The sequence below is a fragment of the Zophobas morio genome, unplaced genomic scaffold (genome assembly GCF_036711695.1).
Source record: "Zophobas morio isolate AGI-343-1 ecotype UQ-CSIRO unplaced genomic scaffold, CSIRO_AGI_Zmor_V1 ptg000010l, whole genome shotgun sequence".
NCBI classification, from domain to species: Eukaryota; Metazoa; Arthropoda; class Insecta; order Coleoptera; family Tenebrionidae; genus Zophobas; species Zophobas morio.
Window position 1 is genome coordinate 7,129,225 of NW_026972115.1, and position 27,815 is coordinate 7,157,039.

Below are 27,815 nucleotides of genomic sequence, written 5' to 3' on the forward strand. Positions count from 1 at the left end.
CATATTTTTTGGATTTGCATATACAGAGTGACTCAAAAAAATTAATGAATGCGTAAATTTATTTTATTGATTTAATCAGGAACTACAAAACCGAATGCTTTGAAATCTTGCAGATGTTTTAAGGTTATAAAGAGCATAATAAATTTTTAGTCAAAATATATTTGGTTGTCTTCTACAAAAAACTGATGACGTCAGCTCAAAAGTTTTCCGAATAAATCATATCTAAAATGTACAAAATATGATGAGTCTGTACTTGTGATTTATCATTCCATTCATATTTTTGGATTTGCATATGCAGGGTGACTCAAAAAAATTAATGAAGGCGTGAATTTATTTTATCGATTTAATCAGGAATTACAAAACCGAATGCTTTGAAATCTTGGGAATATTTTAAAGTTATTATAAGCATGGTAAACTTTTGTTCAAAATGTATTTGTTCATCCCTCCTAAAAAAATTGATGACGTCACCCTTAAATTTTGCTGAATAAATCCTATCTAAAATGCAAAAAATATGATGAGTTTGTACTTGTGATTTATCATTCCATTCATATTTTTTAGATTTTCTTAAGAGGTGGTTCAAAAAAATTAATGAAGTCAATTTATTTTATTGATTAAATTAAAGGCAACACTTATTATTAGTATTACACCCCAACCAACCCAATTTGGTAGACACAAAATTTGTTAAAGGAAAAACTCGGTTGAAACATAAGGGTAGCACGCTTATTTACATCGACTTTAACATTACAGACCTGCATTTGTTTTATGCGTTCACTTGATTCCCCGAATGTGAAATAGACATGTTTATAATCAACCAATTGTGAATTTCACCGTCAAGAATTAAAATAAAACCCAATGTTTTATATAATAAGCGGAAGTCGAAGCAATAAAACCGACGGTCGTTTTGTTTACAGTTTCTGTGTTTGGCTCTCACGTATGCTGTTACGCCTGTCATCTTAAATTAAGAATGTTTATACATACACGATTTTCAGTTGCCTCTGATACGTAGGTATACGTGAGTAAATTGTTTCGTTATTTTATTGATTATTACAAATCAATATTCAAACGACCCAATTCATTTTCCCGAAAATTTGAGAATATAATAATTTTATTCTTAGTATTACACTACATCTATCCCAACTGATATACGTGTCCTTGCAAAAATGTTGATGACGTCATCGCAATTTTTTTTTAAATTCCCACTACAAAAATGTAATGAGAAAAAAAACACAATAGGCATGCAGTCGTCAAGTTTCCGACAGCGAGGGAAGTACTGTCTAAACTCTTTAGACCAATTTTTTGTTAATGTCTTTGTGTTGCCTTTCTTTGGTCGTTTTATGTCGCCTTTTTTCTAATTTTTGTTGTTGCATTTTTTATCGTCTATTTTTCTTGACTTCTTTTATCACCTTTGTCGTTTTTTTGTAGTCGTCTTTTTCCAGGTTTTATTACATTTTTTACTTTTTTTTGTCTGGTGTTCTTTCCCTTTTCTCTCGTTTTTGTCGTATTTTTGTTGTTGTTTTTTTCGTTTTTATTTGTCCTTTTTGTCTTTTATTTGTCGTTTTTCTTGTCCTTGTTAAAGAATTGATGACGCATAGCACACTTCTTTACTAGTAGTTTGACAGTCCACAAATATCCTTCTTTTAATTTACAGTTAACATAAAATAAAACAGTTAGCAAAATCAAATTTTAGAATTTTTCTAAGGAACTGGATGTGCTTCATTGTACTTGAGGGACAAGAAGTTCAGTCTAAATAAACTTGGATCAATGTTTCATTTGATAAACAAAACAAGCTAGAAATAAATTTCTAGCGTTGACTGTTTGGACTTCGGACTGTACCTTTTTTAATTATCGTCCTTTTCCTGTTCTTGCATTTATCACTTTTTTAACCTTTTCGAGATTTTCTTTGTTCGTTTCAGATTTTTGTGCTTTTAATTCCCAGTCTTCGTGTTCTTTACTTGCGTGGCGATAACATTACCTACGTTATTATTGCACTTTCGTACAATCTCACTAGTGCGGAAAAGAAACACTTTGTTCATAACTAAGACGATTTTAATTCCACAAAACAGTGGAAGACAGTATGATGTTTGTGACAACTTGCTAACGTTTAGTGTAGTACTGGAAACAACAGTAGGAGCAGCACAGGTAAGTACTTACAATAAAAATAAGTGTGTATTTCTGCACATGTGTTGTAAATAATATATCCTTATACAGTTATTTTGAGATACAGGATTCTACGTAATTAATCACTGATTTTGATTAGGGCAGGGGGCATTCGAGCAATATAATGCGAAGGTGTTATAACAGAAAGGAACCAGTTGTGTTGCCGATAACATATTTTTTGTATCTTATTTGGAAAGACGAAACATGTTCGGGTTAACTCGACACCTGGTAACCTTAGATTTCCACCGTTAACTCTACCTTTCTTTTTGTACCTTGTTTACAGACCACCGTCATACTTGTTCTAAATACAATTCACTTACTACTTCATTTTTGAGGAACCCTTTATTTAAATTGAAAGGAAGGTTATACACACTTTTTATTTGCTGCAATTTTTGAGTTATCGAGAAGAGGTTAAAATACAGATCACGACAAAAATCAAGGTTATCGCCGATGTTCTTACCGCAAACTCACGAACACTTGGAACCAGTAACAGTTACTGCGCTAGTTCGACTGCCACTGACTCTGTATTCATCTTTCGTTCTCGACGCATATCGTCAGAACATGTTCCTTCTTGTGTTTTTGTTATTTGGGATCGTAGTGGGTGCAACTGGAGGTAAAAAATTACGATTTCTTTGCTTTTAAATACCGGAACCTGATTCAGCTTTAAAGATTTGTTTTGGCGACAGTTACTCCTTGTAAAACCCCCGACGGTTTAAACGGAGATTGCAAGCTCGCTAACGAATGCGAACCTCTTCTGAAACGACTGTCCCGAAGACCTTTGGCTTCCAGTGATATACTTTACCTCAAGAATTCTACGTGCGGGTTCGTAGGAGCGTCACCTAAAGCATGTTGTCCCTTTGGCTCGTCCACGAACAACAAAACTGGTCCTATTGAACCGGATTCATTCGGTAGGGGGATTACTTCTTGTGCAAATTTTTACTATTTGTTTACAGATTTTGCAGCTGCTACTAGCAATCTCTTACCGACCACAGATGAATGCGGACTGTACAACCCTTACAGAACGTTCGGTAGAGAACACCCGGATCTGTACGAATTTCCGTGGATGGTTCTCCTAGAGTATAACACTTCAGAGTCTCGACGAGGTTTCTACTGCGGCGGTGCTCTAATCAGTACTAGATACGTATTAACAGCTGCAAACTGTATCGAAGTCGCCAAGAAACGAAAATGGAGCGTGTGAGCGTCGTTCGATTAAACTCCTCGTTCGAAAAAATTCTTGTTTTTTTCTAGGGTTAGCGTACGACTAGGCGAATACGACATCGATACGGACCCGGATTGTGTCGACTACGGTTTTGGGGAAGAGTGTGCAGATAAATCTATTGACCGCGAGGTGGAGAAAGTCGTAGTCCACGAAAATTACAAGCTCCCGGGACACCACGACGACATAGCTTTAGTGAGACTGAAAAAAGAAGTAGAGTTTTCGGGTTTGTCCACTCGGTGTGTGCTTTTAGTGTCAACTAAGTCCGTTTTTGCAGATTTTGTTCAACCGTTGTGTCTACCGATGACGACTCAAGAGCTGACCCGAAGCTACGTGGGAAAGAAACTCTTCGTAGCCGGGTGGACCATTACCGGGATTAAAGGACCACCTAAAATTAAACTAAAGGACCAAGTGAGTTTAAATTTATTCAAAAAATTTAATTGTTGGTGTTTAGATTCTTGTTCGAAATTCCAGCGAATGTTCTGTGAAGTTAACTGGGATTGCGAGGGTCACAGAAAATCAGTTGTGCGCCAGCGGCGAAGAAGGGCAAATGTGGTGTAAGGGCAATGGGGGAAGCGCTTTGATGGCGATAGGTACTGACAAAATAAGGAAAATCACCAGGTGGTATGCCATCGGCGTGTCGTCTTTTGGGATGGCGGGGTCTTGCACTCTTGAGGTTTATACAAGGGTTTCAAAGTATGTTGAGTGGGTAGTAGCGCATCTGGAGCTCTAATTTTTATAAATTTGATTGTCTAGATAATGATACAATGTTCGCTTATTGTTGTAAAATGTATCAGTGATAATACAATAAAGTTTTTTTAACGATCAGATTTTCGCAGTCAGTTGGTTTGAAAATTAATAACTTGAGAACCATTGATTCCTGGATTCCTTAGCCTTTTCTGATTTATAAAAAAATCGCCAATATTACGCCTTGAGTAGTTTAGTTGGAGAGAACGAATTTATCCGACGATGTCTGTTTTCTTAATGTTGGAAAAGGTGAGCTGCTAAAAAATTATTGCGGCCTCAGAGAGCAAATCTGAATCCATATTCTTGTTCAGGAGGTTCTAAGCAGTAAGAAGAACAAATTTCAAGAAGATGTGTGCCTTTTGAGAAAATTCTCAAAGTGTGACTAATTCGTAATTGGAACTAAAAACGAGAAAAAACTCATAATTTTGAGATCGACCTGAAATTTTGGTCCAAGGTCAATTCGATACTGCTGAATTGATTTTTGCAATCAGTTGTTGGGAATTTGTAACGGTTCAAGAAAAATCCGCCTTCATTTCATTTTAGTCGCGTGCTCAAAAAATTGTTTTCAACTTTGAAAATTCGTAACTTGAGAACCACTGGCGATACGTAGCTGAAATCAAAACTGTTGGATTCCTTAGACTTTTCTAATTTAGAAAACAAATCGTCAATGTTAGGTCCTTGATGGTTTAGTTGTAGAGAACGAATGTATCGAACGATGTTAGTTTTCTTAAAGTTGGAAAAGGTGAGGTCCTAAAAATTATTGCAGCTTCAGAGAAGAAATCTGAAGCCAGATTCTTGTTCAGGAGGTTCCAATTAGTAAGTGGAGCAAATTTCAAGAATATCTGTGCCTTTTGAGAAAATTCTTAAAATTTGACTAATTGACTGGAACAAAAAATGACAAAAAAGTCAAAAGTTTGAGATTGACCTGAAATTTTGGTCCAAAGTCAATACGAAACTGCTGAATTGATTTTTGTAATCAGTTGTTGAGAATCTATAACGGTTGAAGAAAAATCCGCCTTCATTTCATTTTAGTCGCGTGCTCAAAAAATTGTTTTCAAATTTGAAAATTCGTAACTTGAGAACCACTAGAGATACGTATCTAAATTCAAAACTGTTGAATTGCTTGAACTTTTCTGATTTAGAAAAAAAATCGCCAATATTAGGTCCTTGGAGGTTTAGTTGTAGAGAACGAATGTATCGGACGATAGTTGGAAAAGGTCAGCTCCTAAAAAATTATTGCAGCCTCAGAGAACAAATCTGAAGCTAGATTCTCGTTCAGGAGGTCCTAATTAGTAAGTGGAGCAAATTTCAGGAAGATCTGTGCGTTTTGAAAAAATTCTCAAAATCTGATTAATTCGTGACTGGAACAAAAAACGAGAAAAAACTCAGAATTTTGAGATCGACATGAAATTTTGTTTCAAGGTCAATTCGACACTGTTAAATTGATTTTCGCAATCAATTGTTGAAAATTTATGACGGCTCAAGAAAAATCCGCCTTCATTTCATTTTAGTCGCGTGTTCAAAAAATTGTTTTCAAATTTGAAAATTCGTAACTTGAGAACCACTGGCGATACGTAGCTGAAATCAAAACTGTTGGATTCCTTGGACATTTCTAATTTAGAAAAAAAAAATCGCCAATATTACGTCTTTGGTGGTTTAGTTGTAGAGAACGAATGTAACGGATGACGTTAGTTTTCGTAAAGTTGGAAAAAGTCAGTTCCTAAAAAATGTATGCGGCTTCAGAGAAGAAATCTGAAGCCAGATTCTTGTTCAGGAGGTTCTAATTAGTAAGTGGAGCAAATTTCAAGAATATCTGTGCCTTTTGAGAAAATTCTTAAAATTTGACTAATTGACTGGAACAAAAAACGAGAAAAAACTCAAAATTTTGAGATCGAGCTAAAATTTTGGTCCAAGGTCAATTCGACACTGCTGAATTGATTTTCGCAATCATTTGTTGGAAATTTGTAACGGTTCAAGAAATATTCGCCTTCATTTCATTTTAGTCGCGTGCTCAAAAAATTGTTTTCAACTTTGGAAATTCGTAACTTGAGAACCACTGGCGATACGTAGCTGAAATCAAAACTGTTGGATTCCTTAGACTTTTCTAATTTAGAAAAAAGATCGCCAATGTTAGGTCCTTGATGGTTTAGTTGTAGAGAACGAATGTATCGAACGATGTTAGTTTTCTTAAAGTTGGAAAAGGTGAGGTCCTAAAAATTATTGCAGCTTCAGAGAAGAAATCTGAAGCCAGATTCTTGTTCAGGAGGTTCCAATTAGTAAGTGGAGCAAATTTCAAGAATATCTGTGCCTTTTGAGAAAATTCTCAAAATTTGACTAATTGACTGGAACAAAAAATGACAAAAAAGTCAAAAGTTTGAGATTGACCTGAAATTTTGGTCCAAGGTCAATTCGATACTGCTGAATTGATTTTCGCAATCAGTTGTTGGGAATTTGTAACGGTTCAAGAAAAATCCACCTTCATTTCCTTTTAGTCGCGTGCTCAAAAAATTGTTTTCAAATTTGAAAATTCGTAACTTGAGAACCACTGGCAATACGTAGCTGAAATCAAAACTGTTGAATTCCTTGGACTTTTCTATTTTAGAAAAAAAATCGCCAATATTACGTCTTTGGTGGTTTAGTGGTACAGAACGAATGTAACGGATGACGTTAGTTTTCGTAAAGTTGGAAATAGTCAGTTCCTAAAAAATTTATGCGGCTTCAGAAAGCGAATCTGAAGCGAAATTCTTGTTCAGGAGGTTCTAGTTAGTAAGTGGAGCAAATTTCAGGAAGATTTGTGTCTTTTGAGAAAATTCTCATAATCTGATTAATTCGTGACTGGAACTAAAAACGGGAAAAAACTCAAAATTTTGAGATCGAGCTAAAATTTTGGTCCAAGGTCAATTCGACACTGCTGAATTGATTTTCGCAATCATTTGTTGGAAATTTGTAACGGTTCAAGAAAAATCCGGCTTCATTTCATTTTAGTCGCGTGCTCAAAAAATTGTTTTCGAATTTGAAAATTCGTAACTTGAGAACCACTGGCGATACGTACCTGAAATCAAAACTGTTGGATTCCTTGGACTTTTCTAATTTATAAAAAAAAAATCGCCAAAATTACGTCTTTGGTGGTTTAGTTGTAGAGAACGAATGTAACGGATGACGTTAGTTTTCGTAAAGTTGGAAATAGTCAATTCCTAAAAAATTTATGTGGCTTCAGAAAGCGAATCTGAAGCGAAATTCTTGTTCAGGAGGTTCTAGTTAGTAAGTGGAGCAAATTTCAGGAAGATTTGTGTCTTTTGAGAAAATTCTCAAAATCTGATTCGTGACTGGAACTAAAAACGAGAAAAAACTCAAAATTTTGAAATCGACCTGGAATTTTGGTCCAAGGTCAATTCGATACTGCTGAATTGATTTTCGCAATCAGTTGTTGGGAATTTGTAACGGTTCAAGAAAAATCCGCCTTCATTTCCTTTTAGTCGCGTGCTCAAAAAATTGTCTTCAAATTTGAAAATTCGTAACTTGAGAACCACTGGCGATACGTAGCTGAAATCAAAACTGTTGGATTCCTTAGACTTTTCTAATTTAGAAAAAAAATCTCCAATGTTAGACCCTTGATGGTTTAGTTGTACAGAACGAATGTATCGAACGATGTTAGTTTTCTTAAAGTTGGAAAAGGTGAGGTCCTAAAAATTACTGCAGCTTCAGAGAAGAAATCTGAAGCCAGATTCTTGTTCAGGAGGTTCTAATTAGTAAGTGGAGCAAATTTCAAGAATATCTGTGCCTTTTGAGAAAATTCTTAAAATTTGACTAATTGACTGGAACAAAAAACGAGAAAAAACTCAAAATTTTGAGATCGAGCTAAAATTTTGGTCCAAGGTCAATTCGACACTGCTGAATTGATTTTCGCAATCATTTGTTGGAAATTTGTAACGGTTCAAGAAATATTCGCCTTCATTTCATTTTAGTCGCGTGCTCAAAAAATTGTTTTCAACTTTGGAAATTCGTAACTTGAGAACCACTGGCGACACGTACCTGAAATCAAAACTGCTGGATTGCTTGGACTTTTCTAATTTATAAAAAAAATCGCCAATATTACGTCTTTGGTGGGTTAGTTGTAGAGAACGAATGTAACGGATGACGTTAGTTTTCGTAAAGTTGAAAAATGTCAGCTCCTAAAAAATTTATACGGCTTCAGAAAGCAAATCTGAAGCGAAATTCTTGTTCAGGATGTGCTAATTAGTAAGTGGAGCAAATTTCAGGAAGATTTGTGCCTTTTGAGAAAATTCTCAAAATCTGATTAATTCATGACTGGAACTAAAAACGAGAAAAAACTCAAAATTTTGAGATCGAGCTAAAATTTTGGTCCAAAGTCAATACGACACTGCTGAATTGATTTTCGCAATGAGTTGTTGGGAATTTGTAACGGTTCAAGAAAAATCCGCCTTCATTTCTTTTTAGTCGCGTGCTCCAAAAATTGTTTTCAAATTTGAAAATTCGTAACTTGAGAACCACTGGCGATACGTAGCTGAAATAAAAACTGTTGGATTTCTTGGACTTTTCTAATTTAGAAAAAAGAAAAAATCGCCAATATTACGTCTTTGGTGGTTTAGTTGTAGAGAACGAATGTATCGAACGATGTTAGTTTTCTTAAAGTTGGAAAAGGTGAGGTCCTAAAAATTATTGCAGCTTCAGAGAAGAAATCTGAAGCCAAATTCTTGTTCAGGAGGTTCCAATTAGTAAGTGGAACAAATTTCAAGAATATCTGTGCCTTTTGAGAAAATTCTTAAAATTTGACTAATTGACTGAAATGACAAAAAAGTCAAAAGTTTGAGATTGACCTGAAATTTTGGTCCAAAGTCAATTCGATACTGCTGAATTGATTTTCGCAATCAGTTGTTGGGAATTTGTAACGGTTCAAGAAAAATCCGGCTTCATTTCCTTTTAGTCGCGTGCTCAAAAAATTGTTTTCAACTTTGAAAATTCGTAACTTGAAAACCACTGGCGATACGTAGCTGAAATCAAAACTGTTGGATTCCTTGGACTTTTCTAATTTAGAAAAAAAATCGCCAATATTACGTCTTTGGTGGTTTAGTTGTACAGAACGAATGTAACGGATGACGTTAGTTTTCGTAAAGTTGGAAAAGTCAGCTCCTAAAAAATTTATGCGGCTTCAGAAAGCTCTTGTTCAGGAGGTGCTAATTAGTAAGTGGAGCGAATTTCAGAAAGATTTGTGCCTTTTGAGAAAATTCTCAAAATCTGACTAATTCCTGACTGGAACTAAAAACGAGAAAAAACTCAAAATTTTGAGATCGACACAGAATTTTGGTCCAAGATCAATTCGACACTGCTGAATTGATTTTCGCAATCAGTTGTTGGGAATTTGTAACCGTTCAAGAAAAATCCGCCTTCATTTCATTTTAGTCGCGTGGTCAAAAAATTGTTTTCAACTCTGAAAATTCGTAACTTGAGAACCACTGGTGCTACGTAGTTGAAATTAAAACTATTGGATTTCTTGGACTTTTTTGATTTAAAAAAAAAAATCACCAATATTACGTCCTTGGTGGTTTAGTTGTAGAGAACGAATGTATTGGACGATGTTGGTTGTCTTAAAGTTGAAAAAGGTCAGAGAGCAAATCGGAGCTCTTTGTGTATAGATTCTGGAAGATTTAAAAAAATGGGGATGTCTGCGTTCAGTCAAACTGACGTCATATTTTGATATTTTTATTATCTCCTGAGTATTATTAAACACAATAGTTTTGTTCAACGACTAAGATCTAAGTTTACTCTTAATCCACGTTACGTATTTGGACACCCTCGTATAAACGTCCCCCCAATTCTCCATGTTACACGGCTGCGGCCCAAACGAGAACAACCCAACGACATACCATTGAGAACCATGTTGACCCGGCCTGAGCACCATTAACGGCGCCCCAGCATTCCCTTTGCAGGAATCGTTTCCTCTTTCTCCACCAGCACACAACTGGCTATCCTTCAAAGTTAAGTTAAAATTATGTTTCCTGTACATATCTTCACAGTACGAATGATTCCTCCCTGGAAGCTAAAGCACATTCGTCTAATCACCAGCGAATACTTCAATACGTACTTGACCCTTCAACTTAACAACACTATTTGCCATATTTTCGGTAAATCCCCATCCAGAAACCGCAAGTCTTTCTCCAACGTAACTTTTAGACAATTCTCCGTCCTCAGTTGGCAGACAAATAGGCATGATGTAATCTACAACACACCGAATCAAGGTCCACCTCAAACCACAAAGACTTGCCGCCTCACCATTGATCGTCACTTCTTGTTTCAACCTCAAAAGCGCTATATTGTCGTATAAGTTAGGGTTGGCTTTATCGAAACCTTCATGAACCACTGTGTCCTCCACGGGGATGTCAATCGGAGGCGGCGCGCAGTCGTCCCTGAATGCAGTCTTGACGCAGTCGGGGTCCGTGGCGGTGTCGTGCTCTCCCAGACGAACCCCCGTCCTGAAACACCTCCAATCATACTCATCTAACTCCAAAAAAATACTCACAGTCTCTTGGTGACACACCCCGCCCCCGTCAAGACGTATCTCTTGCTGATGAGTACGCCACCACAGTTGAAGTACTTGGAACCGTTTCCTAAACAAGTACAATAAAAAAACAATCAAGTACTCGCATATCATTACTTCTTTTGGATTCTAACAACGCCAGCCATGGGAACTGGCCGATGGTGGCTTCCCCGCCAGACGAGATTTTGGACTCAGTGTGCAGCCCACAAAACTCTGAAACACCCTTGAGTTGGATGGGGTAGGAGGAACGATGCGATTTGCTTACCAGAGAGTGCGAAATGAAGCACGAAGGGGATTGCGATACACCACTGGGTAAACATGATCAATGAGTGAGAGGATTTTGTTTGTTGAATGTTATATAGAGGAGATAATTTATTTAACCCCTTTGAACTAAGTTCATTTCTGCGAACACGGGTATTTCAGTCAGTGATTAGAATAAATAGCAAAAATTACAAGTGAAGCGATGTTAATGATGTTATGATCAAACCACCTAATAAATATCAAAGTTTATTACAATTCAATGTTATAGGTTCTTATAAATTCTGCGGAAATGAAAATACCAGGTTTTATCACAAGATTTTTGTTTTCAAACATAAAATACCACGATTTCCAAGATTCTAATAAAATTAAAACCTGGCTTGACCTGACCTGGCCTAGGTTGCCCAAGACTTTCTCAATTTTTTTCAAAAATGAAAGACCAGGACTCCAAAAATCCTTACGAAAACAAAACCTGACTTGAGCTGACCTGGCCTGGGTTATCTAAAATTTTCTCAGATTTTGTTCAAAAACAAAACTTGGAACTGACCTGACCTAACCTGACCCGGCCTGACGTGACCTGATCCGACTTTACCTGGTCAGGGTTGCCCAAGATTTTCTCAATTTTTTTCAAAAACAAAATACCAGAAACCCCCGAAACAACAACTTTGAAATCACTTTTCCGACGTTTTGAAGAGGATTTTTCCAATATTTTTATTTTATTTAGCAAAGGAATTAAAACAGTAGTTTATCAAGTTTTCCAAGAGAAAGAAAAAAGCAGAAGTACTGTTGGAAAAATTTCCAGAGGTTGAAATTGAAAAAATTGTGCGGTGATCGATTACTATTTATTTCCAAGACAAAAAAAAGCTGGAAGGGAAGAAGTTCTAAACGAATACATCTGTAGAAAATATTGTAGAGGAGTGATTTAGACAGCAAAACAATATATTTTTTATGCCTTTGAATTACGTTGAGTGTTGTGCTAAATAATTAAGTCGAATAAATAAAAATGTATCTTTCTGTGTTGAACGAAATTTTAAAATTAGCAACTAATAATAATAAATATTTTTGCGTGCTCCTCCACATTCCTCTTTCGACCGTAAACATGTCGCAACCGTTGGAAACACCCTAAAAAATCCGCAACAACAAAACACCTCCAACGTAAACACCGAAAGTAAACCTCGCGTCAACAAAATTTCAACACAGCCACTGACACCTGCTGACGACGGCTGGGATTCCCAAACGTTCTCGCCGCCTCCCCCGGCGTTCGAGTTCTTGTTGCCTCATCGTCAGTCCGAAGAATGTGCACATCTAGCATAGAAGGGGCGACGTCGTTGTGACGTCTTCCAGCCGTCAGTATTTCCAGTCCGTGTGATTTCAAGCGAACAGTGGACTTTCCAAGGCAGGCGAGATAGACAAGATTGCCAGAGATCAGCATGGGTCAGTGAGGTCTAAACCCGTGATACTCACCAGTCAGTCGATTACATCTTCACAATGCGTGCGAAAGAAGTGCTTGTTTTGTTTGTGGTGGTCCAGGTCGCGATTGCAGGTGAGTTTGGTGCGAAAAAGGTGCATTTTATGGGTGTTGTTGCACGCCGCTGAGATAATGGGCCTTGAATTGTGATAACCTTGCTCGCAGTCGGTGTCGCTGGGACGTGTTTGTTTGCGCGATTTTCTGGAAAAATGTTACGTTGTTTTGGGATGAGAGCGGTGGGTGGTGGGTTGGAAAGACGTAAGGTTTGCTATTTTGGGGGCACTTAGAGATAATGGGTTGATAATGACCTGAGATAACTTATCGAGTTACGAAATAATTGTTTTCGATTTTCGGGTTTTGTGGAGAAGGTGGCATTAGTTTGTCATTAGGAGCTGGAATTCATAATAGCTTTGTATTATACACCAAGTCTGGTTAAAGATTACACATTTCCTGTGTATTGTTTGAAAAAACGTGTCGGCAGTCTGACAGAACTCAGACCAGGATGAACAAAATGAACACCAGGATTTTCCCAGTAACAGTTATCAAAATAGTTGCACTTTGATATCAAAGCTATGTTCAGAAATCCCCATGTCACCATTTTTAAAGATGGAAGCCCGTTCGGTAAAAATGTATTTAACTTGCCTATAGTCAACATTTCAAAGTAAATTAAGTAATTTTTTATTCATTAGATTCATTAGATTAGTTTGCAGTTAAAAGGTTTCTTGACAAGTTCAGGCTTCAGTTTCAAAGACCCAGCAGGAAAGTCAATATTTTTGCCTCAGCCTTTTCACAGAATGAATAAACAACCTTCAACGAAAGTAGTTATTGGCTCTTTACCGCGAAAACTTTTGTTGGCTACTTAGTACACAATGACATCATAAATTGTGTTTAAATTAAATTCGTGTCACTTTCATGCATGGGACAGAGAACAAAAAATCGGTCCAAAGAATTTAAATTTCCCTCACACTCAGAGCGATAATTTTTATCATTCATTGTTTTTAAACAACTTATATAAAAAAATCTGCGTATAAAATAATTTAAAAACGATAAAATTCCAGTACACTAGTAAACGTTCCTATGAAACCGCACTAAAAAAGAACATTAAAAATACGAGCGCAGCGAGCCGTTTAGATGTTATTAAAAATTACTCGTCAGTGCCCATGAGAAGCTAAATTATTAATAAAAAAAAAAATTATTATGTGAAAATTGTCTACTGTGTGCTCGCTGCGCTCGCATTCTAAGGGTGTGTTTGCTTTAAAATCTGCGGATTTGATCAAATACAATTGTACATTAGAACCTGAACAACTGCGCTGAGACTTTTTCGTATACAATTCTGTGAGAATAAAGCCGAAAAAAAGCCTTAAATGCGAGCGCAGCGAGCACATTCTGGTATAATAAAAAAATATATATAATTTTTGCTATCCCTGAGAAGCTAAATTATTAAAAACAAATTTTGTTATTTAAAATGTGAGTTTAAAAATTGTGTTCCCTTGTCTGTGGGACTGAAACATGCTCCACGTGCTCGCTACGCTCGCCTTTTAGAGGTTGTTTTTTTCAGAGTAATTTACTTTCATAGGGAAATCTCGAGAATTATTATAATAAAAACTAAGTAGCCTTGATGAGTATTCATTCGTTTTATTACACTAAATTAATTAAAAAAGGAACACTCACAATGCGAGTGGAGCGAGCACATTTAGGTGTTATCGTCGGTGTCTTTGTAAGCCACATTTTTTTTAAGGAGATAATTTTTTAGTAAAATCGGATGCGTGTTTTTTATTTAATTAATAAGGCTAGAGATTTATTATTGAAACAAAACCTAGACGCTGAAATTTTCTTAATCACTTTTATGAGACTAAACTGTAAAAAAGTACGTTTAGAAGGCGAGCGCAGTGAGCACGTTCAATAATTTTTTTTTTGGGACCTATACAAGTAATTATAAAAACTATGAATGCATTGATATAAATCGCAAGTATGGAATCATAATGTTTTGCTTATTTTCGATAGGGTTTATTCGTTTTGAGATGATGATGGTGATGATGATGACACATTTGCTAAGTACAATTTTGTGGTGACGTCATCACTTTGTTGGTGGGGATCATTAGACAAAGTTTGGTAGCGTTTTAGCATCTACACGATGTTCATAATCATAACACACATATAAAATTAAACAGTAGGTCCAATAGTTTCGGAAATTATCTGTCTAACAAAAATTGACACAGACGGTGGACAGACAGACAGACGGAAACGGGGACCTATTTTGTCGTACTCTAGTCATGACATGTCGAGAAAACATGAAAATATTACAATAATTCCTTTGCGTACGCTCGGAAAAAAATAAAGATAGTTCTACTAATTTGATGAGTAATATTTAGTTTGTTTTTATTTAAAAATAAATTGAAGAGTTTTGAAGTAAGAAAATTGTGGGGCAATCTATATCAGCAATTCTACGAAAGAAAACACAAACAATGAAGATTGATTTAATGGTCTTCTGAAATGACGTCAACTTTCCGGAAGATATGAATACATAAATAAATTTCAATTAATGTTAGGTAAATCTTTAATGAAGTTAATAAATTTACGAAGTTTCTAAGAAATCCGTTGTATAATCTCAGACATAAATCTGACTTAGTTAAAACCACACATACATTGAAGTAATCGATTCGGTAGTTAGATAGATCATTAAGATTTCCCAAACTTAAATTAGCCAAAGTGCATTGAAAATACTCATGGTCTGGATTATTAAAGGTACGTTTTGTTCCGCAAGAGCGACCTCAGTAAAAGTACAAAAGAAGCGAATACTTTAGAGAACGTTGATCCTAATGTTGCTTCTGAATTGGCTTTTTTTACTTTCAAAGGTACTAATTAATAACAGTATTTGATGCTGTCGTCAAACGTTAAACCAGTACCGACGCTATTTCAACCTCTTAGTTAGTATTATAGTTAGTGACCGAGAAGATCCGAACCTAATAGCTAGCTAGCTCGAATTAAAATTAGCAAAGGGAAGTAGCTTGTGATAAATTGTCTTGAAGCACAATCAGTCAATCTTTCACCCTTTTAGCTGATCCCTGCCAGACCCCCAACAACCAAGACGGCGACTGTAAAGTCATCAACGAGTGCCCATCGCTCTACCAACTCCTAGAGCGCCGTCCTATCTCCAGCAGTAACGCCGACTACTTGCGACGGTCTCAGTGTGGGTTTGTGGGTGCCTACCCTAAAGTATGTTGTCCCATTGGGTCGGCGGCGCCTCCAACAGTCAAACCTCCAATTGTGGAAGGACCCACGGAAGCAACAGGTTCATTTCCAAACTTAAAAAAAACAAAAATGACACACAAATTCCAGATATAGACCCCGTGAGTAGCGACCTGCTCCCTGGCTTTGACGACTGCGGAGTCAACACCCAGAGCAGGATCTACGGAGGAGAGAAAACCGACCTGGACGAGTTCCCCTGGATGGCTTTAATCGAATACGAGAAACGTAACGACTCAAATAATCTTTAGTTTTTATGACTAAAATTGTGTTGTAGCTGGGGGCAGTCGTGGTTTTTATTGTGGCGGCGTTTTGATCAGCAAGCGGTACGTCCTAACAGCCGCTCACTGCGTCAAAGGGAAAGACTTACCCAAAACCTGGAAACTGTAAGTTTGCGGAACGAGCCCGACGAGTTCTGATAGTTGTTTCAGGGTGAGCGTGCGCTTGGGTGAATACAACACAGAGACTGACCCCGACTGCATCAATAGTGCGTTTGGGAGGGATTGTGCGCCGCCCCCAGTCAATATTCCGGTGGCGGAAAGGATAGCCCATGAAAATTACGACCCCAACGATATCAACCAGTACCACGATATAGCTTTGTTGCGGCTGAAGCGGGAGGCCAAGTTTAGTGGTACGAATGGTCTGGAGTTCCTTGAGGAGTCTCACTGTGTTTTTTAGATTATATTAAGCCGATTTGTCTTCCCACTACAAGCGAAGAGTTGACGAAGACTTACATTGGGCAGAAGCTGTTCGTGGCGGGATGGGGCAAAACCGAGAACCGGTCAGAGAGTAACATAAAGCTCAAAGTTCAAGTAAGTTTGTGTTTTGGAACAAAGAATAGGGGTTATGGGTTTGTTGTAGGTTCCTGTGAAACAGGCTGAGGAGTGTAGGTCCACGTATAAGGTGGCCAATGTTAGGCTAGGGGGTGGACAGTTGTGTGCCGGTGGTGAGAAGGGGAGGGATTCCTGTCGTGGGGATAGTGGAGGGCCGTTGATGACCATTAGCATTGATAAGAATAGAGATGTGCACTGGTATGCCGCTGGGGTTGTGTCCTTCGGGCCTTCTCCCTGTGGTATGGAAAACTGGCCGGGAGTTTACACCAAAGTTTCGAAATACGTACCATGGATCGTTAGCCAGCTTAAGCCCTAATTTAAGACTTGTAGATTAATCTGTCAGTGTGATCGCATTAAATTCATTTTTGTATATTGTCGGAATTTCAAATAAAAGTTTTATTTTTCATGTTGTTTTTTTATGCTACCTGAAAACGTAGTATAGTCGGTTAATTCGATAAAAAATTGTATAGTCTGTTCGTGCTAGGCTCGCATGGACTGTGGCGCCATCTTATGTTCAGTAGCTTAAACTAAAGATCGCTCTTGACGTATACCGAAAGATAACGACTTGTCGTTTTTTTTTTGTTCATTAAAAATTCCAGTATTGTGTATCATATTTTAAAAGCAAAAATGTTATCTCTGTTTTATATTAAATTATTTGACCTTATTTGTATCAGTAGTGTATAATATATGAAGGAAACTGCATACATTTAACACACTGGTGGAAAATATGTGTTTTAATTTAGTGTATTAGAACTTCCTGAAAACGTAAGCTATATATCTGCAGTGTTTCCAATTTTCTTCTAAGAAAGATGGTTTTGAAGTACTTTTTGTTTTTATTGGCTGTGCAAGGAATCGTCACAGGTAATTCTAATTCGCACTTAGTACCTTTTTTATTTTAAATAAATTAGTGTCGTTTTAATTCCGGAAAAAATCAAAACACATATTTTTCAGTCAAATGTGGGCACTATCTTTTATTTTCAGTCACTGATGTCATTCGGATTTCCCGAGATCTTTCGAAACCTCATGACCTCGTTGTTTATTTTTTAGCTTCTGATAATCGTACTCATTTTACAACTGTTCTTGTTTGTTACGTTTCGCGAATAACATATCTGAAGACATGTTATCTGATACATTTATGTAGATCAGAACACGCAATTTTTACATAAACTGGCTCTTCTGTTAAAAATAATTAATGTAAAGTAATTCTTGCACACGAATCCAATTTCCTTAAATCGACATCCATAATTATGTTTGTAGATTTTCCTCAAGGTTGCTGACTCACCTGCAATTTATTTCATATTATGGAAACGAATTATTTAGTTTCAGAAGCTCTTTTTGAATACAAAACTTACTACTAAAAAATATTGTACCACAAATCTTGACAATGAAAGCTTAAAAACCAATCCCGTTACTGTTGTTTTTTTTTTCAAGCTACCCCATGCCGCACCCCCAACAACCAAGACGGCGACTGCAAGCCCATCAACCACTGCCCAGCGCTTCACTCCCTCCTCATGAAGCGACCCCTCTCTGAAAGCAACGCCGTCTTCCTCAGACAGTCTCAGTGCGGTTTCGACGGCATCTTCCCCAAAGTGTGTTGTTCAACCGAATCTTCCACTCCACCAACCGTCAAGCCGCCGGTTATAGAAGGACCCACGGAGACCACACGTGCGTAATAATTTCAACATGTCGACCATACTAACACTATGTTTAGCAGCGGCAGCCATTTCCTCCAGGTTTCTTCCGGATTTAGATTCCTGCGGGCTCAATACCCAAAGCAGGATCTATGGAGGAGAGAAAATGGACTTGGACGAGTTTCCGTGGTTGGCGTTGCTGCAGTATCGGAAAGGTATATTGGAATTTTTTGGCAAGAGGTAGAATAAAGGTGATTTTTAGTTAATGGGAATAAAGCGTTCTTGTGTGGTGGAGCTTTGATTAACAACAGATACGTTCTGACGGCGGCACATTGTGTGCATCCGAAGAGGATGTCGGAGGCAAGGTTAACCCTGTGAGTGCACTTTCTTTTAAAAAAATGTGTTAATAAAATAAAGTTATATTTTAGGGTTGGCGTTCGTCTAGGGGAACACAACACTGAAACTAATCCAGACTGCATTACGAGCAACTTTGGTGGTCAAGACTGTGCTCCAGAACCTGTAGATTTTGAAATCGAAGAGCAAATCGTGCATGAAGATTATAGTGTGGATATTAACAACCGTAACGATATTGCTCTGTTGAGACTTAAACGAAACGTGATTTTTACAGGTTAGGAAACAACTCGTATGATTTTGTTTAGTTTTTTGTTTGACTTTAAATGCAGATTTCGTCAAACCGGTTTGTCTCCCACTCCAAGGTGAAGAACTGAGGAAGACCTACGTGGGACAAAAACTTTTTGTGGCTGGCTGGGGAGACACCGAAGATAGAAGAACAAGGGCCAGTCCTGTTAAGTTGAAAGTCCAAGTAAGTTCGATGGATTGTGTCCTTGGATATAACAGGTGGATGTTTTCAGCTGCCTGTTAAGTCTCTACCGGAATGCAACACCACATACTCCAGTTTAACACAAGGCAATGTGACTTTGACCCTAAATCAGATGTGTGCTGGGGGTGAAAAGGGAAAAGATTCTTGTAAAGGAGACAGCGGGGGACCTTTGATGACTGTAGGTCTGGATAAATACAAGGACCCTCATTGGATTGTTGCCGGTATTGTGTCCTTTGGACCGAAAGCGTGTGGAACGGGAAATTTGCCCGGGATTTACACGAAAGTGTCCAAGTATATGACCTGGATAGTTGATAAACTTAGAGCTTAGTGTCCAGAGTTTGTTGAAATAAACTTTTGAAAAGTAGTCGTGTTTTATTGAAAAGAATAGACTTTTAAATCAATAAATTTTAATAAACTTTGACTGAGTTGTCTAGATTCAATTTAATGAACTCAACATTTTGACTTGTTCATTTGAAATGGTCTGACGTATATCGCGAGAGAACTATTTATAATTTTTTTGATGACTAAAATTTCCAGTACCTAATACGCCAATCTGATAATTAAAAAGGAAATAGTTATCGTTGTTTGGGAATAAATGATCCCACTTGTGCTTATTTTATCAATGCGGTAAAAAAAACCAATCCAGAAAACGTAAAGGGAAGTGCATAAGCTTAATAAATGAAAAAAAACTGCTCTTTTAAATTAGTCCAGAAGAACCTTCTGAAGCATTAAGAGTATATTGGCGCTGCTTCCAATTTTCTTCTGACAAAATGATTTTGAAAAGTTTGTTATTTTTACTGGCTGTACAAGGAATTTTTACAGGTAAGTGAAATTCACACTTTGAACACATCGTTTTCAGACAAAATAATATTTAATGTTTCATAAAACAATGAAAACTTTCTTCGTCATTTTTTTTTTTAAATGCACAACCCAGAGCAAAGTTGTATTGTTGTTTTTTCCCAAGCCGCCCCATGCCGCACGCCTACCGACCAAACCGGCGACTGCAAACCCATCACCGACTGCCCAGCGCTCCTGTCGCTAGTCCAGAAGAGACCCATCTCCGAAATGGACGCCCTCTTACTCAGAAACTCGAACTGCGGCTTCCACGGCGTTGTCCCCCATGTGTGTTGTCCAGTCGAATCTTCCGCTCCACCAACCATAAATCTTCCAGAACCCACGGAAGCTACAGGTGTGGCAGGCATTTCCACTGAACTGCTTCCTGACTTCGATACTTGTGGGATCGACACCCAGAGCAAAATCTACGGGGGAGAGAACACAGAGTTGGACGAGTTTCCGTGGTTGGCGTTGCTGCAATATCGGAAAGGTATTATTAGATTTTTTGGTAAGAGATGGAATAACTGTGGTTTTTAGCGAATGGGGAAAAAGCGTTCTTATGTGGAGGAGCTTTGATTAATAATAGGTACATTCTGACGGCAGCACACTGCGTGCATCCGTGGCAGTTGGCGAAGGAAGGGTTAAAACTGTGAGTGAACCTTATTTAAAAAAAAAAAAAGTTAATGGGACTATATTATAGGCTAGGTGTTCGTCTAGGAGAATACGACACTGAAACTAATCCGGACTGCTTGATGAGCAGATTTGGTGATGTAGACTGCGCTCCGGAACCTGTGAATTTTGGCATAGAACAGAAAATCGTGCATGAGAGGTACTCTTTGGATATTAACAACCACAACGATATTGCTTTGTTGAGGCTCAACCGAAACGTGGATTTCACAGGTTGGAAGACCCATCGTCTAATTTTTTTGTATTTTCTGTTTGATTTTAAATACAGATTTCGTACAACCAATCTGTCTCCCGCTCCAAGCTAAAGAAATGAAGAAGACCTACGTAGGACAAAAACTTGTCGTGGCTGGATGGGGAGCTACCGACAATAAAACAAGAGCGAGTCCTGTTAAATTAAAAGTCCAAGTAAGTTTTTGGGAATTTTTACCATAAACATAACTGACGGAGATTTTTAGCTGCCTGTTAAGCCTCTACACGACTGTAACAGAACATATTCCAATTTAAAGCCACACAAGGCCATTTTGAGCCAAAATCAGATGTGTGCTGGAGGTGAAAAGGGAAAAGATTCTTGTAGAGGGGACAGCGGAGGACCTTTGATGACTATTGTTTTGGATAAGTACAGAATCCCCCATTGGGTTGCTGCTGGTCTTGTGTCTTTTGGACCGAAAGCGTGTGGACAGGAAAATATTCCTGGGGTTTATACGCAAGTCTCGAAGTATATGACCTGGATAGTTGATAAGCTTAGAGTGTAGACAGCTGTATTACAACCAAAAGCCATCTTGGAAGTGGTTATCATATTTGTAATTTTCGAATAATTTATTACTTCTGTATATACTACAAATCCAATGGCAGAGTCTTATTATTATATTTGTTTTAATGTACAGAGGTTATCATAAATAAATGCTTGGAAAATCATTTTTTTTATTTGTCAAAGAAACGTTTATGTATAATTTCGGTTAAAAATTTTGTATAGTTTTTTCGAAATTTCAACTAATTCTTAACTTTAAATTGCACGTTGTTAGAATTATTCTGAATCGTTGATTTGAACTATTACACATTAAAATTTATGTCGTATTTGAGAAGCAAAAACGTTATCTTTGTTTAGTAATAATAATAAATGATCCGAACTCTACTTTTTTATCAGTAGTGTTCTGTGAGAAGCAATGGAAACAACATGAAGTAAACTGCAAAAATTGGCCACCCGAGTGGAAATTTAGTGTACTAGAACTTTGCGGAAACGTCAATTTGCTTCTAATTTTCTTCTAAAAAATATGATTTTGAAATATTTTTTGTTTTCATTCGTAGTGCAAGGGATTTTCACAGGTAAGTCTAATTCGCACTTTGAATAAATTTTCCTAGAAAAAGATGGCCTCTCAAGCAATATCACTGTAATATAGTGCTTGTTACAAATAAGAGTACTTTAATTTAAACAAATTTAGTGTTATCTTAATTCCAGAAAAAATCAAAACTCGGTTTTGAGTGAAGATACATATTTTTAATAATAGAAAAAGCAGCATTATTAGAAGTCACTGACGTCATTCGGAATTCCTGAGCCTATGGGAAATTTCATGACTTGTATGTTTATTTCTCTGATAATCGTAATCGTTTTACAAGTGTTGTATGACTTGTATGTACTTCCTAATTCTTGTTTTGCTTCGCGCAATAACATATCTGAAAACATGTTAACTTATACTTCATTTCTACTTTTTTTTTCTGTTCACTTTATTATTATTTTTTGCTATAATTTTGAGCTTTGTTTCCTTCCGTTCTCAACAATCCCACAAATCCATTAAAGTGAAAGTCATGCATATTTACCAAAGAAATGGTTTTGACTATAAAGAATAACCTAATTCTGTCCCTTAAAAAAAAATTAATTAAAAATTTAGTCTTTTGACTACAAGCCCACCACCGAGAACTAAGTTGTACTACTACTTTTCCCCAAGCTACCCCATGCCGTACCCCCAACAACCAATCCGGCGACTGCAAGCTCATCGACCAGTGCCCAGCGCTCATGTCCCTTCTCCTGAAGCGACCCATCTCCGAAACGAATCTGGACTTCCTCAAAAAGTCGAACTGTGGCTACGAAGACATTTTACCCAAAGTGTGTTGTTTAATAGAATCTTCCACTAAATCAACTGTCAAGCCGCCGGTTACAGAAGGGCCCACGGACTCCACAAGTGCGTAGTAATTTCAATATACCAACCACAGTAACACTATGTTTAGCAGTGGCAGCCATTTCCTCCAGATTGCTCCCTGACCTAGATTCCTGCGGGCTCAACACCCAGAGCAGGATCTATGGAGGAGAAAAAACGGAGTTGGACGAGTTTCCGTGGTTGGCGTTGCTGCAGTATCGGCAAGGTATTTGGAACTTTTTGATAAGAGATGGAATAACCTTGATTTTTAGGTACCGGGAAAAAAGCGTTCTTGTGTGGTGGAACTTTGATTAACAACAGGTACATTCTGACGGCGGCACATTGCGTGCATCCGAAGAGGATGTCGGCTGCAAGTTTAACACTGTGAGTGAACCTTCTTTAGAATATGTTAATAAAATAAAGTTATATTCTAGGGTAGGTGTTCGTCTAGGGGAACACAACATTGACACTAATCCAGACTGCATTAGAAGCAAATTTGGTGGTGAAGATTGTGCCCTGGAGCCTGTAGATTTTGAAATAGAAGAACAAATCGTACATGAAGATTATAGTGTGGACATTAACAACCGTAACGATATTTCTCTTTTGAGACTTAAGCAAAATGTGACTTTTACAGGTTAGAAAAATAAATAGTAGTAATTTTTTGTAATTTTCTGTTTGACTTAAATGCAGATTTCGTCAAACCCGTTTGTCTTCCATTCCTAGGTGAAGAACTGAAGAAGACCAACGTCGGAACAAAATTTTTTGTGGCCGGTTGGGGAGACACCGAAGATAATACGACAAGGGCGAGTCCTGTTAAATTAAAAGTCCAAGTAAGTTCGTTGGATTGTGTCGATGGATGTCACAGGTGGAGGTTTTTCAGCTGCCTGTTAAGCCTCTACCGGAATGTAACACGACGTACTCCAGTTTAACAAAAGGCAATGTGACTTTGACTACAAATCAGATGTGTGCTGGGGGTGAAAAGGGAAAAGATTCTTGTAAAGGAGACAGCGGGGGACCTTTGATGACTGTGGGTCTGGATAAATACAGGGAACCTCATTGGATTGTTGCTGGTATTGTGTCCTTTGGACCGAAAGCGTGTGGAACAGGGAATTTGCCCGGGGTTTATACGAAAGTGTCAAACTATATGACTTGGATAGTTAAACAACTTAGAGCTTAGTGTATATAGTTTATTGAAATAAATTTTTAAAAAGCAGTCTTTTACTTATTCATCTTAAAATTTGGCCACAACGGGAAAATGAGCAAAATTGATGGAACGTGAAATCAGTGCGAAAGTTAACAAAGTCAATATTCTTAGAAATTTTGTCACTGATGACCCATTACATACATTCAAAGACAAGGTCAGCAACGACGAATAAAAAATTATCTTATATCTGTGTCATATTCTTTACATTTGCATTTATTTACAATGATTACACGATGGTGGTTCGTGCTCCTTGCAGCTGCTCGTTTCACAAACGCTGGTGAGTCCATTACATTCAAACAACACTTTTTTGACGACTCTTACATCTTCCAGTCAACTCCTGCAAAACCCCTAACGGAATTGGCGAATGTAAACCCATTCCTGATTGTCCACCTCTTCACTCGATATTCAATCAAAAACCGCTTACACCAGCAAAAGCTGATTTTTTAAGAAACCATTCGTGCGGCTTCCAAGGTTCTATACCCAAAGTGTGCTGCGTTACTGCTGCTGAACTCGTCGAACCAAACTCTCTGCTTCCGGATCCTTCCTCTTGTGGTCATTTAATCGATGCCAAAATTATCGGTGGCAAGCAAACCGCCATTGACGAATTCCCATGGATGGCGTTGCTGGAATACCAACACGGTAACTACATCCACAAAGTAAACCCTTTCGTAATGGCCACACCTAGCTAACGGTTCTAGATACTTCCACTGTGGCGGTGCTCTCATCAGCAAAAGATACGTTTTAACAGCAGCACACTGCGTGAAGAAGAAATTGTGAGTAGACTAGACTTGTTCTAATGTTTCTTTAGAAACGATTTTTATTTCTTGTAATATTCTAGAATCAGCGTCCGCCTCGGAGAGCACGACACGGCTTCAGACAAAGATTGTTTCGCTTCGGGGGGTGAAGACTGCGCCCCACCACCCCTCGACGTCGTCATAAACGAGAAAATCGTTCATGAGAGATTCATAAACAACCGCCCGTACTACAACGACATAGCACTCTTAAGGTTACGACATGAAGTACCATTTTCCCGTAACGCGACTCGCGCTTACAGTTACACTAGTACAACGTGTTTTTGCAGCCTTCGTCGGGCCTATCTGTCTTCCATCCTCTGAAGAATTCTCCAGAAATTACACCGGCGAACGACTTTTCGTGGCTGGTTGGGGAATTACCGAAAAGAACATGGCAAGTACTGTCAAGCTAAAGGTTCAAGTAGGTATTGACGAAAGTTGGAACGGTGGCTAATAAAAGGGGTTAGGTTCCAGTGCAGGAGAGTTCGTTTTGCGAAACCACATACAGGAGGTTTCATTTTGACGTGACGTTGATGGACACGCAGCTGTGTGTTGGTGGCGAAAAAGGAAAAGACGCGTGTTATGGAGACAGCGGAGGACCGTTGATGGCGACTAGAGTGGATGGACGGAAAATTCGACGCTATTATGCTGCGGGGGTTGTTTCCTTTGGAGTTTCTTGTGGGTCACCGGGATGGGGGGCGGTTTATACGAAGTTAGGTGGATATGTACCGTGGATTATAAGCAAACTTAGACCATAGTGGGTTCAAACATGTTGGTTTTTGATTGTGTAGAGGCAATTTATGGTTACCTACATTATATTCAACATTTTCGAGATTAACGTTATCTCTGAATCCTACAACTGTCTAGCAAACTATAAAATTTATTTTTAAAGTAATGATGTTGGTATTGCAGCTATTTGACACTTTATTTGACAGTTATTAGACCGCAAAATATCTACATTAGTATTACTGTCAAATCGAACAAGAAAGGCATTAGTGTTGCCAACATAATATTTCTAACAACAAATTGCAATCCTTGCTACACCACTTTTTTTCTCAAGTGTAGTGTAAATATTTGTGAAAGTGTTGGACAGTAAATGTTATTCTTATTATTATTATTAATAAAGAATCTTGAGATTTCCAGGTCTTTTCTTTTTCTTTCACAGTTATTACCGTCAGGGCGAAAAAAATTAATGAATTCGGAATTCTAGAATCTATGAAATAATTACCACCTCTTTGCTACAAAACGGCAACACTTTTAGTCGATTAGTTTTGAATAAGTTTTGCCCCCCTTGCGTTTTGTAGTGCATGACGTCGATCTAAAGAATATGCTAAGGTCGTCTTTTGCGGTGTTCGGTTGTCGTCAATTGTGTTGGTAACCTCCAAAGGCACATTTTCGAAACAGGTCTTCCTTGTGATTTATAAATGGCTTGGCGACAATTAAAAAATCTCAATTGTTCCCATTAAACATACTTGAATTGTATAAAGCGACGAACTATTAAAAAAATGCTAAAACCCTCTATAAATAGAGTTCTTCGAAAACGCGATAATACTTAATCGATTTAAATGCGTCTCAGCAACAGATCAGCATTCACTTTATCACTCGATTACCAATCCTTGCACAAAACGAAATTTTCAAGGTAAATAAATAATCAACAACACTTGTACCGCAACATGTACCACTGGCAACAAGCCTGACTTGGAAGACTTGTCACTAACGAAAATAACCCATCATTTGCCTGTTCACAGAAAGGAACTGAGTTCAAAGCAGGTCATTGGAAAAAATTATCTCCTCTATAATAATAATAAACATACAGAACGCTACTCACTCGTTGAGCATGTTTTCGCAGTGGTGTATCGCGGTCCTCGCCGTGACTCACTTCTCACTATGCGGTAAGTAAAAGAAGTTCGTCTTGCCGAGACCAATTCCTGGTGTTTCAGCGGACCCTTGCCAAACACCCGGTGGCCTAAATGGTGACTGCAAACCCATCACCGACTGTCCGCCTCTTGTAGCTGTTTACAACAAGAGACCGCTCACTTCTGAAAATGCGAACTTCCTCAGGACACACAACTGCGGCTTCCAGGGGTCCATGCCGAAAGTCTGTTGTCCGCTGGTGTCCGCAACGTTGGGGTCCACCGATTTGCTCCCAGAGACTTGTGGCCACTTCACCGAGCCCAAAATCGTCGGTGGCGAAAAGACGGGCATCGATGAGTTCCCGTGGATGGCGTTGTTGGAATATAAAAGAAGTAGTGGTATATACGAGTACTTGATTGTTATTTGACTGAGCGTGTTTAGGCAACGGTTCCAAGTACTTCAACTGTGGCGGCGCGCTCATTAGCAAGAGATACGTGTTGACGGCGGCACACTGCATCAACAGGATACTGTGAGTATTTTTGGTAGTTAGATGAGTATGATTGGTGGTGTTTCAGGACGGGAGTTCGTCTGGGGGAGCACGACATCACCACCGAGCGCGACTGTGTCAAGACTGAACTAGGGGAAGACTGTGCGCCGCCCCCGATTGACATCCCCGTGGAGGACACAGTGGTTCATGAGGGTTACGTCAAAGACGACACTAACCAGTACAACGATATAGCGCTTTTGAGGTTAGCGCGAGAGGTGTCAGTGACTGGTGAGGCGGAATTGTACTTTGACTTAAACACCGATTGAGTTTTGTTGTAGATTATGTTAGACCTATTTGTCTCCCTACTAAGGACGAAGAGTTCTCTAAAAGCTATGTTGGGGAGAAACTTCACGTGGCTGGGTGGGGAATGACCGATAACACCAAGATGTCTACTAGTAGTGTTAAACTGAAAGTTAAAGTACGTATTGAAGTACTCGCTAGTGACTAATTCAATGTGGTTTAGCTTCCAGTGAGGGAAAGTTCGTACTGTGAAAATACGTTCAGGAGGTATAATTTTAAGTTGACGTTGAAGGATATTCAGCTGTGTGCCGGTGGCGAAAAAGGGAAGGATTCCTGCAAGGGGGATAGTGGAGGACCTTTGATGACGGTGAGGTTGGACAAGCTTAAGGCCATTCAGTGGTATGCCGTTGGGGTGGTGTCGTTTGGAGCGCAGCCGTGTGCCATGGAGAACTGGGGAGGAGTTTACACCAGAGTGTCGAAATTCGTACCATGGATTAAGAGCAAACTTAGACCTTAGTTGTTGGAAAAAAATTAATAGATGGTTTACATAATTAAAAGTGATTGATTTTAACC

At 38.2% G+C, this 27,815-nt stretch overlaps 6 protein-coding genes across 11 annotated transcripts; 5 read left to right on the plus strand and 1 right to left on the minus strand.

Moving 5' to 3' along the window:
- The first annotated feature begins 2,561 nt into the window (after positions 1 to 2,561).
- LOC135126025 (serine protease easter-like) lies at positions 2,562 to 4,211 on the plus strand. Of its 2 annotated transcripts, none has more exons than XM_064051815.1 (6): positions 2,562 to 2,770; positions 2,844 to 3,065; positions 3,111 to 3,351; positions 3,406 to 3,599; positions 3,651 to 3,784; positions 3,848 to 4,020. In XM_064051815.1, exons 1-6 carry the CDS (start codon positions 2,608 to 2,610, stop codon positions 3,932 to 3,934), a joined length of 1,041 nt encoding a protein of 346 aa, XP_063907885.1. In that variant the 5' UTR covers positions 2,562 to 2,607; the 3' UTR covers positions 3,935 to 4,020. The 2 variants fall into 2 exon arrangements, with proteins under 2 accessions (XP_063907885.1, XP_063907884.1); XM_064051814.1 differs by having other exon boundaries at positions 2,565 to 2,770; positions 3,828 to 4,211.
- A 5,616-nt stretch (positions 4,212 to 9,827) lies between these two features.
- Positions 9,828 to 11,172, minus strand: LOC135126026 (serine protease easter-like). 2 transcript variants are annotated; one of them, XM_064051818.1, is made up of 6 exons: positions 10,942 to 11,171; positions 10,794 to 10,889; positions 10,659 to 10,746; positions 10,412 to 10,611; positions 10,224 to 10,357; positions 9,828 to 10,178 (listed from the first exon to the last, which is right to left on the minus strand). In XM_064051818.1, the coding sequence occupies exons 1-6, from the start codon at positions 10,994 to 10,996 to the stop codon at positions 9,888 to 9,890; spliced, it is 864 nt and encodes a 287-aa protein (XP_063907888.1). In that variant the 5' UTR covers positions 10,997 to 11,171; the 3' UTR covers positions 9,828 to 9,887. The 2 variants fall into 2 exon arrangements, with proteins under 2 accessions (XP_063907888.1, XP_063907887.1); XM_064051817.1 differs by having other exon boundaries at positions 10,224 to 10,611; positions 10,942 to 11,172.
- A 1,020-nt stretch (positions 11,173 to 12,192) lies between these two features.
- Positions 12,193 to 19,317, plus strand: LOC135126346 (CLIP domain-containing serine protease HP8-like). 3 transcript variants are annotated; one of them, XM_064052335.1, is made up of 7 exons: positions 12,193 to 12,477; positions 17,913 to 18,146; positions 18,193 to 18,327; positions 18,375 to 18,486; positions 18,541 to 18,740; positions 18,796 to 18,935; positions 18,985 to 19,317. In XM_064052335.1, exons 1-7 carry the CDS (start codon positions 12,423 to 12,425, stop codon positions 19,279 to 19,281), a joined length of 1,173 nt encoding a protein of 390 aa, XP_063908405.1. In that variant the 5' UTR covers positions 12,193 to 12,422; the 3' UTR covers positions 19,282 to 19,317. The 3 variants fall into 3 exon arrangements, with proteins under 3 accessions (XP_063908405.1, XP_063908407.1, XP_063908406.1); XM_064052337.1 differs by lacking the exons at positions 17,913 to 18,146; positions 18,193 to 18,327; positions 18,375 to 18,486; ... (1 more) ...; positions 18,796 to 18,935; positions 18,985 to 19,317 and adding exons at positions 15,461 to 15,694; positions 15,742 to 15,876; positions 15,926 to 16,034; ... (1 more) ...; positions 16,327 to 16,460; positions 16,510 to 16,885 and having other exon boundaries at positions 12,205 to 12,477; XM_064052336.1 differs by lacking the exon at positions 12,193 to 12,477 and adding an exon at positions 17,153 to 17,342.
- A 337-nt stretch (positions 19,318 to 19,654) lies between these two features.
- Positions 19,655 to 21,389, plus strand: LOC135126347 (serine protease easter-like). The gene is made up of 6 exons (XM_064052338.1): positions 19,655 to 19,775; positions 19,918 to 20,277; positions 20,325 to 20,436; positions 20,488 to 20,687; positions 20,743 to 20,879; positions 20,930 to 21,389. The coding sequence occupies exons 1-6, from the start codon at positions 19,724 to 19,726 to the stop codon at positions 21,224 to 21,226; spliced, it is 1,158 nt and encodes a 385-aa protein (XP_063908408.1). The 5' UTR covers positions 19,655 to 19,723; the 3' UTR covers positions 21,227 to 21,389.
- Positions 21,390 to 21,591: 202 nt separating this feature from the next.
- On the plus strand, positions 21,592 to 25,717 carry LOC135126055 (uncharacterized). The gene is made up of 13 exons (XM_064051844.1): positions 21,592 to 21,797; positions 22,418 to 22,651; positions 22,698 to 22,832; positions 22,879 to 22,990; positions 23,041 to 23,240; positions 23,297 to 23,436; positions 23,487 to 23,777; positions 23,970 to 24,087; positions 24,141 to 24,449; positions 24,496 to 24,583; positions 24,649 to 24,842; positions 24,892 to 25,022; positions 25,069 to 25,717. Exons 1-13 carry the CDS (start codon positions 21,746 to 21,748, stop codon positions 25,357 to 25,359), a joined length of 2,295 nt encoding a protein of 764 aa, XP_063907914.1. The 5' UTR covers positions 21,592 to 21,745; the 3' UTR covers positions 25,360 to 25,717.
- A 430-nt stretch (positions 25,718 to 26,147) lies between these two features.
- Positions 26,148 to 27,799, plus strand: LOC135126353 (serine protease easter-like). Of its 2 annotated transcripts, XM_064052343.1 has the most exons (7): positions 26,148 to 26,240; positions 26,350 to 26,493; positions 26,542 to 26,847; positions 26,897 to 26,984; positions 27,031 to 27,230; positions 27,281 to 27,420; positions 27,466 to 27,799. In XM_064052343.1, exons 2-7 carry the CDS (start codon positions 26,439 to 26,441, stop codon positions 27,757 to 27,759), a joined length of 1,083 nt encoding a protein of 360 aa, XP_063908413.1. In that variant the 5' UTR covers positions 26,148 to 26,240; positions 26,350 to 26,438; the 3' UTR covers positions 27,760 to 27,799. The 2 variants fall into 2 exon arrangements, with proteins under 2 accessions (XP_063908413.1, XP_063908414.1); XM_064052344.1 differs by lacking the exon at positions 26,148 to 26,240 and having other exon boundaries at positions 26,276 to 26,493.
- The last annotated feature ends 16 nt before the right edge of the window (positions 27,800 to 27,815 follow it).

Coding starts and splice junctions, on each gene's coding strand:
- LOC135126025 (XM_064051814.1), top strand. CDS start 2,608: ATGTTCTTACCGCAAACTCACGAACACTTGGAACCAGTAACAGTTACT. Junction 3,352..3,405: donor AAGAAACGAAAATGGAGCGT/GTGAGCGTCGTT, acceptor GTTTTTTTCTAG/GGTTAGCGTACGACTAGGCG. Junction 3,600..3,650: donor AAAAGAAGTAGAGTTTTCGG/GTTTGTCCACTC, acceptor CCGTTTTTGCAG/ATTTTGTTCAACCGTTGTGT.
- LOC135126026 (XM_064051817.1), bottom strand. CDS start 10,996: ATGTTTACCCAGTGGTGTATCGCAATCCCCTTCGTGCTTCATTTCGCA. Junction 10,890..10,941: donor GCTTCATTTCGCACTCTCTG/GTAAGCAAATCG, acceptor AGGGTGTTTCAG/AGTTTTGTGGGCTGCACACT. Junction 10,179..10,223: donor TTGTTAAGTTGAAGGGTCAA/GTACGTATTGAA, acceptor AATGTGCTTTAG/CTTCCAGGGAGGAATCATTC.
- LOC135126346 (XM_064052335.1), top strand. CDS start 12,423: ATGCGTGCGAAAGAAGTGCTTGTTTTGTTTGTGGTGGTCCAGGTCGCG. Junction 18,487..18,540: donor TCGGAGGCAAGGTTAACCCT/GTGAGTGCACTT, acceptor GTTATATTTTAG/GGTTGGCGTTCGTCTAGGGG. Junction 18,936..18,984: donor CTGTTAAGTTGAAAGTCCAA/GTAAGTTCGATG, acceptor GGATGTTTTCAG/CTGCCTGTTAAGTCTCTACC.
- LOC135126347 (XM_064052338.1), top strand. CDS start 19,724: ATGATTTTGAAAAGTTTGTTATTTTTACTGGCTGTACAAGGAATTTTT. Junction 20,278..20,324: donor GTTGCTGCAATATCGGAAAG/GTATTATTAGAT, acceptor TGTGGTTTTTAG/CGAATGGGGAAAAAGCGTTC. Junction 20,437..20,487: donor GCGAAGGAAGGGTTAAAACT/GTGAGTGAACCT, acceptor ACTATATTATAG/GCTAGGTGTTCGTCTAGGAG.
- LOC135126055 (XM_064051844.1), top strand. CDS start 21,746: ATGATTTTGAAATATTTTTTGTTTTCATTCGTAGTGCAAGGGATTTTC. Junction 22,991..23,040: donor TCGGCTGCAAGTTTAACACT/GTGAGTGAACCT, acceptor GTTATATTCTAG/GGTAGGTGTTCGTCTAGGGG. Junction 25,023..25,068: donor CTGTCAAGCTAAAGGTTCAA/GTAGGTATTGAC, acceptor AAAAGGGGTTAG/GTTCCAGTGCAGGAGAGTTC.
- LOC135126353 (XM_064052343.1), top strand. CDS start 26,439: ATGTTTTCGCAGTGGTGTATCGCGGTCCTCGCCGTGACTCACTTCTCA. Junction 26,494..26,541: donor GACTCACTTCTCACTATGCG/GTAAGTAAAAGA, acceptor CTGGTGTTTCAG/CGGACCCTTGCCAAACACCC. Junction 26,985..27,030: donor CACTGCATCAACAGGATACT/GTGAGTATTTTT, acceptor GTGGTGTTTCAG/GACGGGAGTTCGTCTGGGGG.